General features: G+C 42.2%; 1 protein-coding gene across 3 annotated transcripts in view; it reads right to left on the bottom strand.

The window, feature by feature from the left end:
• The window catches only part of TEX2 (testis expressed 2), a 66,369-nt gene that overhangs the window by 52,125 nt on the left and 2,003 nt on the right, over positions 1 to 12,241 (bottom strand). Inside the window, exon 2 of one of the 3 annotated variants that reach the window (XM_062591517.1) lies at positions 6,891 to 7,037. In XM_062591517.1, the coding sequence (XP_062447501.1) occupies positions 6,891 to 6,987 (97 nt within the window). In that variant the 5' untranslated portion in view covers positions 6,988 to 7,037. Of the gene's footprint in view, positions 1 to 763; positions 853 to 4,819; positions 4,894 to 6,890; positions 7,038 to 12,241 lie in introns of those variants that run through there. The other 2 variants (XM_062591520.1, XM_062591521.1) reach the window with 2 other exon arrangements.

Raw genomic sequence — 12,241 nt, 5'->3', positions numbered from 1 at the left:
TTACACATAATACTGTAACATGCATCAGTGCACTGAGAGAATAAGCAAAGAATGGGGAATACTAACCAATAATCCTAAAGTTTTCACTATTTGCTGTAGAACATGTGAAGGCCTCCTACATCTTGCTTTTAGACTAGAGAGATTTCTGAGGGACAGACAATGCTGTTTTGTAGCAAAGGCAGAACTGCAAAATACATTAACTACTATTTTCCTCAAGGCACGTATGATTGTGTTACTCAGATGAATTTAGAGAAATCGTTCCCAGATTGTACATATCTTGAAGTTTGCTGTTCTCATTCCAGTCTGTAATAATAATAATAATAACAAAAAGATTTGGGAGTACAAGCCCATTTCCATCTCTCATGTCCTTTTCCAGTCAGCCTAATGAAGATGCTATCTCCCCCATAGACCTGTGTAACAGAGGCCCGAAGCAACATCAGAAAAACAGAAGTGGACATAATGTTTAGCTGGACAAGATCTGTTGTCCAGCTAAGTTTCACCAGTTTCCCAGAAATACAACATCATTCATCTAGGCAGAAATTAGCATATTTGAGACAGCAAAAGACACCAATGAAAAAAACCCAAATGTGAAGAAACTCGGTGGCCTGGAAGACCAGGAGTCTGTGCATTGTTTCCCACCGATTAAGTCTCAGAAGCATTCTCCAGAGGTCCTCATAAAACTCCTTTTTAATCTAGCTAGGCACTCTCATTTTTCCCCTCTCTCTCCAGCATATCACTTCCTTCCCCCAACACTAACACTTACTTCAACAGCATAGCAGGTTGTTTGCTTATTCCTCTCAACATGGATCCACTTTCCATCAGGAAGAAGTAACACAAGATCTTCATGCTTTCACTTTCAGATAGTTTGAGAATGATGAAGGTGCACCACACCCACTGCTCCATCAGTTTGCTGTAAGCTTTTCAACCACCAATCAGAATAATTCATTCTCCCAAACAGCTGCATTAAAGAAATCATATATGGCATATAAACTGACAAAACTCTGTAACAAAATAAAAAGGAAGGGAAGATGGAACCTAGGTAATTAAACACCCTATTTTAACATGCTGTTTTAAGAGTATACCAGAGAGCATATATTTGGTAGACAGGACACATAGTATTTTCTGCCTTCAAAGTACTTTGCTAAAAATCAAAACAAGCCCCTTCAAGATCTTTGTTTACAAAACTTCTGTAGATTCACAGAAGGGATGTCCCAATAGCTACAGAAACAACCAACCAAGTCAAGGCCACATGCATGCATAACAAAGCCTAATGCTAGCTAATGACCAGATACTTCAATGGAATTAGTTCACATCAGCATCAAGTCTTCTTTTGCACTAAATCATGTTGTAAATGTGACAAGTTTCACATAAAAAAAAATGCATTGGAGTATTTCCTTAACAGATAAAGAACTCTGCTGAGCTACACAAAGCTATGAGCTGTAGCCATAAGAGCCACAAATATTGTCACTGGCAAGAAAGACTACTCAGTGGTAGCTAGACTTCAGATCAACTGAGCTTAGTAAAACTCAAGAGGTTTAAGCAGCTGAAAAGTACTAATCATCAAAAAGAAACTTGAAATGGAAGTTCTGAACACAAAAAGTAGTGAAGGAGAGAATCAGACTGCAGTAATCAAGTCAAATAAAAATCAGTAAAGCTACTAAATTGCTCTCCATCAAATTCTCTTCTAAGTCTCTGTCATGATGCCTTTAAAACACTTAATAGTTATATCATTGATATGCTGAAATCACTGCCTGTTCATATTGTCCCACTGTTTCTTTCATCTATGGTAATCTGTTGTCTCTTGAACTGTTAAGCTCTTTAGAGAAGAAATCATCTTTTCTGATCATTATACAGCACCTTAGGAAAATACAGACTGATTCATGAATAGGGTTCCTAGATGCCTCACACTAGTGCAAGTTTATGTTTTTTCCAGGAACATAAATGAAAGCTTAAAATAAAATAAACATCCTGTTTGCTAATTTTCTGAATTTTTGAAATTAGACAGAGATGTTGCCCTTCAAGTACCTTAGGAGTTTAATTTATGCTTGTAATTTCTTCTCTACAACACTACTATAGAATCATAGAAAAGATTTACAATGAAGGTGGACTCTAGAGCGTGCCTGACCAAGCCTCCTCCTCAGAACAGAACCAAGGAGAAAACATTCAGAATAAGATCAGTTCCTTGTTGCAAGTCTGATTTTGACCTTCAGAGATCTTGGGCCAAGCATCAACATAAGAGACAATATATCAAAATTTAGATGCCTTTGTATGGAGGCTTCTCTTTGGATAGATCTCTCACCATCTAGCAGGCACAAAGTCAGCGCTGCCTCTCTTAACTCCCTCACTTGCTCCTTCAGTGCTGTGTCTTTCACCAGCGCAAACATATACTATTATTCTCTCTATATTTCACTGTTCTGTGATCCTTCATCCCCAAATCACATCTTTCCTAGTGCAAGAGAGTTTTCTTTAGTACACTATCTAGAATGAGAAAAATCACTGTTCATCCCCTTTACGGGCACACATGGCATCCTTACGCATTCCCAAAGTTGATTTCTACCCTGGATATAGTATGTCTCTTCCAATATCAAGTACATACTCAGGAAGACTCACAGTATAAACTCTTATCTTTAATCTTTAGGCCTACTTTTTTTTTTCCAACATATGTTGTCATCCAACTGTTTAAGACATGATGCTTTCATTCAAGGATAAGTGTTTTAGAGCACCATTGAATTAACATTACTAGCTACTATGGACAGTTGATACCGCAATTTCCAGCTTACCAGTGGAAAAGAATAAAGATGCAGAGATTTGAGTGACTTCCCCCAGCTCCAAGAATCTCTAAAGAACAGAACTTCCTGATCCTTTATTCTTCTGAAACCTGCAATTTACCTTAATAAACCAAGCTTTTACCTCTCCGGCTCCCATGCAGCTACTACCAGCTCCACCAGCTACACTTTAAGCACTCAGCACTAGAGCTTACTTTTATAATGGGCCACAACAGGCTAAAGTTTGATCCTCGATACTGCACAGGACAGGGGAACACTGGCACAGAAAAAAACATCTTCATATATGTTCACTATCATGCTTACAGCAAGTCATCTGTACACCTTACGCAACAAAACATCGGTGTCTTTCAGGCACACTGCAAGAGATTATCTGAATTTCATCTAATGACTGGGTTGAGTTCACAAATAAAGGTGAGATTAGAGCAGCACAACCCTTAAATGTAATCAACTAATAACCTGTGATACAGTTTTCTTGGAAGTTATTTATGGACAACTAAGCACTTGCTATTAATGTTTCAAACTACTAAATGACGTGACCAACCAGCCTAAAAGGAGTATGCAATAAATGCACTTTCTTAGGCTGTGTCCTTTCTCGAGTTTTGACTTTGGATTTCACTAATGGATTTTCTTTTCTGTAATAAAAGAGAGGTCATTTAAATAGAGGTCATTTGAAGAAGTTCTTGGCACAGACCAAAAGTGAAGTTTACAAAAGCAGTACTCAGCTTACCAACACAATTCACAGGGGATATCATACGGCACCCAAAAGAAATGTCTTTGATATAACTACAGTGTAAGATTCCTTTAAGCACATAAGTATCTTTTTGGTCAAGAGATCACCTTACCCAACTTTACTCTGAAATCTCAGCACCTACATGGAGTATTAGTATCAGCACAACAGAGCAATTCAGAGGATCAAGTTTAAAGTCAATCAGAACAGTGAGCTCTTACACACTATAAAAAACCCCACGATGTCAGAGTCTTCAAAAGCCAATTCTAAAATAAAAATTGCTAGCTTACTTTCTGTTGCTTAAGTGTTTTTACCTCTGATTTAGCACATTTTCAATTTAGAGAAAATTGACATGAGACACTCACTCACGCAGCCTGAATTTTATTCAGAGATTATGAATATAGACTTATTTAAAAATTTCAAGTAAAGCTACATCTTCTTGTATAAAACCTGCCCCTGAGGTTGTGAGGCTGCTCTGTTTTTCCTGAGTTATACAGGCGAAAACATCTTGAAAGAGGAGCTGGGTGAACACAGAGGAGTATGACAAAGCATCTTAATAGAAGATAATCTTACAGCACTGAAGTCTTACAGTAATTTATCTTACCATTAAGATATGAAAATTACAAACAAAAGTTTAAATTGAGGTCAGCTGTGCACGCAGTTCCCCTGAATTACCAACTATTGCACGAGTTCCTTAACACATTCACTGACAGATACACACCATGAAGAAGTTTGAGCTCAGACACTTAGAAGGAACTTCTTAGAGACAGTAAACAGATTTAAGACACTTCACTGCAATAGCGAGGTGAAATACAACGTGCAATAGCGAGGTGAAATACAACGATAGAGCGAGCTAGAAGAGAACCAGAAACTGAAAAGCTGCCGCCCAGAGAGGAAAAAATGAAATTATTTGGGGGGAGGGGAAAAAAGGGGGGAAATCCCACAATTATCTCTTTTGATACTAAGGGCAAATTAAAGCCCCCTCCCCCCCCGAGTTCCAGCAAGAGTAAACATTACACTCGCTGGCGATTTTTAAGGAATGGCTTCTACCCGAGCAGCGCCGCTGCCCAGCTGCGGAGCCCGCCCGAGCGCAGCTTCCCTGCCGGGCGCCGCGCGGGAGCGGCCAGCAGCTGCCTCCGGCCGAGCCCTGCCCGGCAGCCCCCGCCGCGGCTCGGCTCGCCCCGCAGCGGGCCGGGCCGGGCCGGGCCGGGCGCCCCCCGCCGCCGGGCGCCCCTTCCCCGCCGCCGGGCCCGGCGCGGCTCCTCCTGCCGCCAGCGCGGCGCGGGGCCCGCGCAGCCTCGCTCACCTCTCTGCGGCTCATGGCACTGCCCGGCGCGGCGGCGGCGGCGGCGGCAGCAGCGGCGGCGGCGTCCCCGGGCCCGCGCCGCCAGCGCCAGCGCCGCGCCGGGCGGCGGCAGGGGGGAGGAGAGGCGGCGGGGCCGCCCGGCGCCGCCAATCCGGGCCCCGCGGTGGGCCGGGCCTGCCCGAGCCGCCGCAGCGCCGGGCCCGGGGGCGGGGCGCGCCGCGGCCTGCCCGCGGCCGCCGCGGGGCCCCGGCGGAGCCTCCCGCCGAGCGTGTGCCGGCGGCGGGGGGCGGCGCGCAGGCAGCAGGGACGGGGCGGCAGCGGGGCGCGGGGCCGCAGCCGGCGGGCGGGCGCCCCGGGCGGCGCGGCGCAGCGCGGCCCCGCGGCTCCTCTCTGCGCTGGCCGAGTTCACGAGCAGCCATTTCTTGGAACATGCTCGGCGGTGTCGCTTTCTTTTTTATTTTTTTTTTAATATATGAACTACATACCGGTTTTGCAGCTAATGCTTACTGCTGTCATCTCTAGCTACATCACTTCTTAGAAACAGCACCTGCCTACAGGAAACGTACAGGCCAGCAAGCAAAATAAGATAGTTTGATATCAAAACATGAAACCAATGGCCAAAAATTCTGTTGGCCAAAAATTCTGTTACCCAAAGAGCCCCAAAGAGCAGTTACCCTAGCAAGCATACCATGCCAGAGGTCATTTTATCTTCTGTCTGCATCTCCCAAATTCACAGCAGTCTGAGGAAAAAAATTACCAAATTTGTCAAAAGGCTTTTGATCCAATAGATGGTCTCATGCAACAGCCTTGAAGCCTTTTACTACAGCCTTACCACTGCCTTTACGCTTTACTTCACTGCTCTGGCTTTTGAAAACAGCTAATAACAAGATTACAACTTTCTCACTGGGTCACATTCATGTTGCCCTAGGCTACCTAGGTTTTTCAGCTACCCCATAGATTAATTTGGTCCTGTGAAGTCTCCTCACTTCACTTCTCCTCACTTCAACAATTTCAGATCAAGTAAAATCATGAAGAATCCTAAGAGACTTTTCTGAATCTCTTTATTAATTTTCACCAGCCAAAAATGAATGAGATATGCAAGCCAAATTCAAACTGCTCCAAATTAGCTCATGCAAATATTTAAATATAAAATAATAATTTCCAATTATTTTAGTATCTTTACTATATCTACAAATACATCTCAATCAATGTTAGACCTCATATTATAGTAAGCATTATATATTTAGTGTGCAGTATGAGTTGCAGTCTAATGCAAAAGTAGATGCAGATAGCAATCATATTATTTTTTCTGTACATGTCAATGACAATTCAGTGCTTATGAAAATGAATCCAGAGCCCTGGAATTATTGTCTCCGGTTTCTTCAAGGTTCTTAGTAGCTCTTTTCAAAAGTGAACGTCCTGCAGCTAACTGTAAAATCAGAGGTGACTGAGAGTGGTCAGCATCCAACAAAATCTGCTCCAGTGGGGAAAGAACTGAGCTCACCAAATGCAGGGGCAGATCCTTCAAGTAACTGAATGTCTCTGAGTAGTCTCAAGTCCCCCTGAGTTTAAGGTACCCAACAAAAGACTGCATTTTCTGATCCGATGATCATCTTTATTCATCATCTAGTGATTTTTTAATTTCAAAAGACTATTACATTTTCAACATATGTAAAAAGTGTGTTCAGTTATCTGAGATACATTTCTTTTTATAGCTCTCAGGGTACATAAGCAGACCTTTGTATCATTATACAAAGCTGATGTTAGTATTTCTAAAGTCTGAAGATAAGATAATGGGTTTTGTTTTCTTAATAACAGGTTTCTTCTGTAGGAATATAGTCTGTGCCTGACACAGTAACTGATTGTGTTCAGCCGTGTTAAACTATAAACGACTCACTAGAAGTTCCAAAGCTTTTCTGCCCACTATTTGCACCTAACTTTACTCAACACATACTAAAAGACCTGACCTCCAACTTCAAGTTAGAGGCTTCTAGAGAGGGAGATATCTGAGCAAAGGCTGGAGGCCAGCTGCTAGGAAATACTAGACACAAGTAGTGTCTGACCAGGTTACCTGGGCTCCACAGTGTGTGTGGCCTCTTCTGAATCCTAACCCAAAGGCAGGTCCCAACTGGATGGAAGAGGAAAAAGGTTCTGAAATTCTGAATCATTCAGTGCTGTGAGTAAATCCTTTTGTTGGATAATTTATCTTCCATCCACCCTACAAAAAGACAAGAGAATAAAGTCATTATTTATTTTTAATATTTCAGTATTCTACATATAAATACACAATCATTCTGAGAAACAACAGGCTTGCAGGGTCTAGAAATAAGTGTCAGCAGCTGCTTTTGAAAAATAAATTAATCTTTCAGAATATGTGTGGAAGACATCTAAATGCTTCTTAAAAGCAGTGCTTGAGAAGGCTGTAAAATAAGAAGTCATATTTCTCTCCCAGAGCTTCTGTGAGACCGAGTTCATTTCATTCCGTAATGCTGCCATCAGAATTTCACAGCTGAGGACAGTTTAAAGCTTTGTACTTTTGTGAAAAGAGAACATTACATGAGATTTGGGTTTCCATGTGGTTTTCACAAGTCTCTTGTTGCCTTCAATGAGATCTCCTGGGAAAGACCTGAGAACTTCAGGACAGGATGGCTTGCAGTTGTTATGCCGAGAACCTTTAAAATGAATGAAACAGCAGCTGTGCCTGAACATGTGAATCCTGGCATGCTCTGTGTGCGTATGTGAAAACAGCTTTACTGGATGTTATTTGTCTTCTGCATCATGCTCTTGTTATCTGTACAATAATAAACACAATGGAAAGAGGCTTAGTGCTGAAAAAACAGACAACACCCCCCTGTCTGCTCAGCATGTACACCAACCCAACATGCACTTGCAAGACCAAGTCTTCCTAGTGGGCTGCAGATGGCTCTGATTACGGGTGAGGAAGAGAGAATGAGTTTCCTGAATAATACACTCTTTCCACAGTGTATGCATGCCTATCTTCTGCTGGACTGTCAAACATGAATAATAGTGTTCTCAGGGCCTCCCATTTCTCTCCCTGCCCATGGCTTTACTGTTGTTCTTGGACCTGAACTCTCTGCCTCCTCCTCTGCCGCACACTCTAGTTGCAAATCTGCCCATTTTGGCCTCCATAGTATCTCTGCTCCCCACCCACTAATCCCTGCTCCTGAGCACATACCCAGTACTGATCTCCTTGTTTGTCCTTGTGATCACCTTCTCTCCCTCTCTTACTATTTTTATTTATTTATGAAAGGTCTCCAGTTTGCCAAGGATCTCTGGAGAAACAGCTCTGTATGACTCACACCAAATCCTTGCACACAGAGGCACAGAGAACTCATTTCCTTGCTATGAAGATACAAGCTGGCACCTTCCAGAGCCAGCAGAAGTTTTGTCACCTAACTCCTTGCAGCTTTGGGCTAGCGTATTCGGAAAAGGGCAACAGTGCAGGCCTCTCATGGCTGCCAGGAGATCACATCAGTTCACAGAACAAGGAAAAACAACCTCAGCATCTTGGCTTCTGCAAGCCCTGCCATCGCACTGCAAAATCCCAACCCAGTCCCCCAGAAGGCATGAGTGCAGAGCCAGAATTGCACAACGAAGGGGTCACCCAGAGGCAGACCACTTCCCAGGAAAGACGCTTTACAGTGCAGCCTAGGTCAAACAGTTTGAACTTTGTGAATTAGCACTGGTGACTCTCAGGCCTGCAAAACCTTCTTTATGCTTCTCATGGCTGGTGCTTGCCTACCTATGGTGCCATCCATCTCTGGTGAAGAAGTAAGCCCATGTGCTGTGCAACATAGCCACATGCAGGCTGCCAAAGTCACACGAAGGTTGCAAGAGCTGCTATCTGGATTTCACTGTACCTGGCAATTGGACAAAACTCTGAAAGGCTGAAATTTGATCTGCATATGACAGAGAAAATACCCCTCCCTCTGCAGAGACCTTTTTGAGTTAAAATATATGCTGGCTGAGCTCTGGAGTACTTCAGAGTGCAACTGTGATAAAATACAAAGCTGGGAGAAGGTATGAGGGATAAAGCAGCAGTATTCTACATTTTATCTGCACAGGCATTATATGAGAAATCCTGGACAGTACCATCAGATACTGCAGTCTTCTATTAATTGGGAAAAGCAAAGCACAAAGTAAACAGCAAGTGACCTGACCTTTTAGCTGCCAAATCATCCCCTCATTTTAAAACTACAAGTAAATTTAGTATGCCTGATACTGAACAACTGAAACTACAGGTTTAAACCAGGCAAATACACTACAGCCTTCCGTATACACAGCTCTACCATAGGAACATTAACTCCAGCCTGCAGAAGCTTTCCGATCTTGCCTGGACAGACACTCAGGTTCTAAACTCATGCACTTAATATAAATTAAATAAAGAGAAAAGAGCATTGCCTGGAGACTAGAAATAATAGCTTCAGACCTAGCACTTGGAACGAACTTGTCCAACATTCAGGAGGAACTAGGTCCATAATGTTTAGGAGATACATCAGAAAGCATTGTCAAATCATCTATGGCAATTTTATTGACTTGTCTTCATAGGGAAAGTCAGAAAAGATAATCCAAATCAATCACAAGTATGATTTGAAAGTGGTTAGTGAAGTTATATTACAATCCTACATGGATGCTGTTCCTGAGAATTAAAGTGTCCTTCATTTGATTTAGCTTTCTTCAGTTTCAGAGTGAGGTACACTAAATCAAATTAATGCCACTTAATTCTGAATAAGAATATCTGCATAGGGGCTTAACAGATAACTAATCTATTTTGAAAGATAATTCAGGTGACATTTCCTAAGTGTCCCTTTCGAGGAAAAACTCGCATAAATAGACTTAACGGAAACTGTTCCTGGATCATACTGGCGTGAGTCCAAACATTAACCAAAAAATAGTCATGTCTCACACAGATTTCTGTGTTTGGAGAGCATTAACATCTGTTCCAGAATGGAACATATATCTGGTAACATCTAATCAGGAACTGCAACACTAAGTGAATTCTTAGTTACAAATGAGGGATAAAACACTAAAGAGACTTTGGTTTCTCCAGCTGAGATGGAGGACTGGCACAGATGGACCCCTGGGCAGGCCATTTCCTACTTCTATATTCTGAAGATGTAACCATCATGCATCATTTTCATAAGGCTGATGTCGTTTCAGCTGTTGTACAGATCTAGATGGTGTAATTTCAAACTTGAATGTTGGTAGAACCTTTATTTACATTACTTTTGCCAGGGTGCCAAGAACTGCAGTCTTTGCAACAGTAATTAGAAACCTTTAACTGAGCTGTAGTGTTATTATGGTCCATATCCACACATTGTAGAACAATCCTGAATGTCTCTGCCAGTCACTCCAGCAGTTCAGAAAAAAAAGAATGAGAGTCAGGTCTTATTTTAAATGGGGCAAGTTGCATTCTGAGCTTCTCCCAGAAGACTGGGCTCAAACAATTGCAAATTCTAAAAATCCTGCAGAATAAAGTGTCATTCTTTTAAGTTTTGAGAAGACTAAACAGCTAAAATATCTTGTCAAAACTCAGAGGAAGCATCAAGACTTGATTTCAATTTCTCTTTAACTGCTTTGTTACCTATCAGTTCAATAATCATGTGTTTCTGTAGCCCACTTGCAACCTACAGCACTATGTAGTGAGGACCTTCACCTTCAAAACACTGTAAGGTAGTGGGGAAGTTGTTTGAAAGACCAGGAACAACTGTACTGCCAAGCGATCCTCTCCAGCTGGAGGAGAACATGAAGGTGCACTTATGCCCAGGTATGAACAGAAAGAGTGCAGCTTTGAAAGCAAACACAGGGCTGACATTTTCCCGTGCTAAATGACTGCCTGTAACAGAGTAATCAGTACTTGACAGTTCACCCAAAATAATCACAGCCAAGATCCAGTCTTTTCCTTCTCCCCCTACAACCAAACACCAGTGACAGCTTCACGCAAGTCCTGATCTCTAGCAGATTTGGACCCAATCTCAGGAACAAAATGTTCTGAATGCTTCCAGAACTGGATTTTTGTTCCAGACTTTACATTCTCTTTTTCTCAACAATATTATCTATATGTCACTTTGGGATGAAAACCTCAGCACAGAGACATATTAAATAATACCTCACTGTGCTAATCACTCAAGTGACTAAATAAGGAACCTATACTCCTTAGACTTCCTATTATATGCAGTGAATAGAGGCAGGTACTTCCAAAGGGCAATTCGGAACAGGACTCTCAGTGACTGTACTAGAGAGAAGAGCAGCCTTTCAGTCTGGACATCCAAGGTAGATGTCTACTGTGAAGCAATGAGATTACCCCACTCAGGTTCACTTTGTAATTTCAATGACCTGGTGCATAACCCAGTCTCCAAACCTGCCAGCTGCTCTGCTCCTTCTGCTCAGCTTCTACATCCACTTTATATTGCTACTCTGTGCTTCACGTGGTGCAGGGCAACATCTGGCTCCATATGACCTTGCTTTTGTCACATATAGGAACTGTTCCTTGTTGTTTAAGAGTTACTCATGTCTTGTTCAGAGCGTCATTAAATCTTTCAAATAAACATTGCTCAGTTATCTATCCAACCAGAATCCTTGAGTCAAAACTTCAAGTGCTGATAGCTATTGTAATATATTTTTCACATTAATCTAGTGAGACATACTAGGGAATCTGGTAAGTACATGCACAGTATGCTGTGGGGAAAAATAAAAAGAACAAAAATAAAAATAATCACGTCTTAACTCTTTAGATTGTCAAATTCATAGTCCAGGCCACATTAAAACCTTCCAGATTTGAGTGAGACACACTCACTAGTTAGTGCCACCTTATATTGCATATAAGCAGAGAATTAATCTTGATATGCAATGCCTTCCAATACTCTCATGTTTTAAAATAGCAAAATGCATTTCTTTTGAAGTGCGGGCTTGTTACAGCTATTTAGGAACCTCTTACTGGACTCAGATGGTTCTTGAACTTCCCCTGGGGATGGTTTAGATGTCAGTGTTCATTCATTAACAGATTGGAAACTGTCCAGGACAATATTGCAAGAGAACACACAATGTCCAGGCTTTCCTTCTGTTTCTTCCTGTCTTAAACAGGACTTATGCAGTTCTCTACAAATAAATTCAAGGTTAAATACGATAAGTGGGACAAGGAAAGGGGAGAAATTCAACCCAGTATTAGCAAGGTGTAATGCTTGCTGGGCAACAAGCTGTTTCTCTCTAGTGGCAAGACGAGCATAAAGTGAAAGCTTACTTGAGCAGTGACAATCTCATCTAGCCCCACTTCCAAGACATCTTCCTCTTCCTCATCACTGACAGCAAGTTTGCAAAGGTCTTAGCAAAGCAAAGGCACATACTGCCTAATCCTAATGCCACCCACACAGTGTTCAGGCAAAACTTTGCTGACCTCAGAAC

This window comes from Rhea pennata, chromosome 19 (genome assembly GCF_028389875.1).
Source record: "Rhea pennata isolate bPtePen1 chromosome 19, bPtePen1.pri, whole genome shotgun sequence".
Lineage (NCBI taxonomy): Eukaryota > Metazoa > Chordata > Aves > Rheiformes > Rheidae > Rhea > Rhea pennata.
The sequence above is the reverse complement of the archived record's forward strand: the minus strand, read 5'-3'. Positions and strand labels throughout refer to the sequence as shown.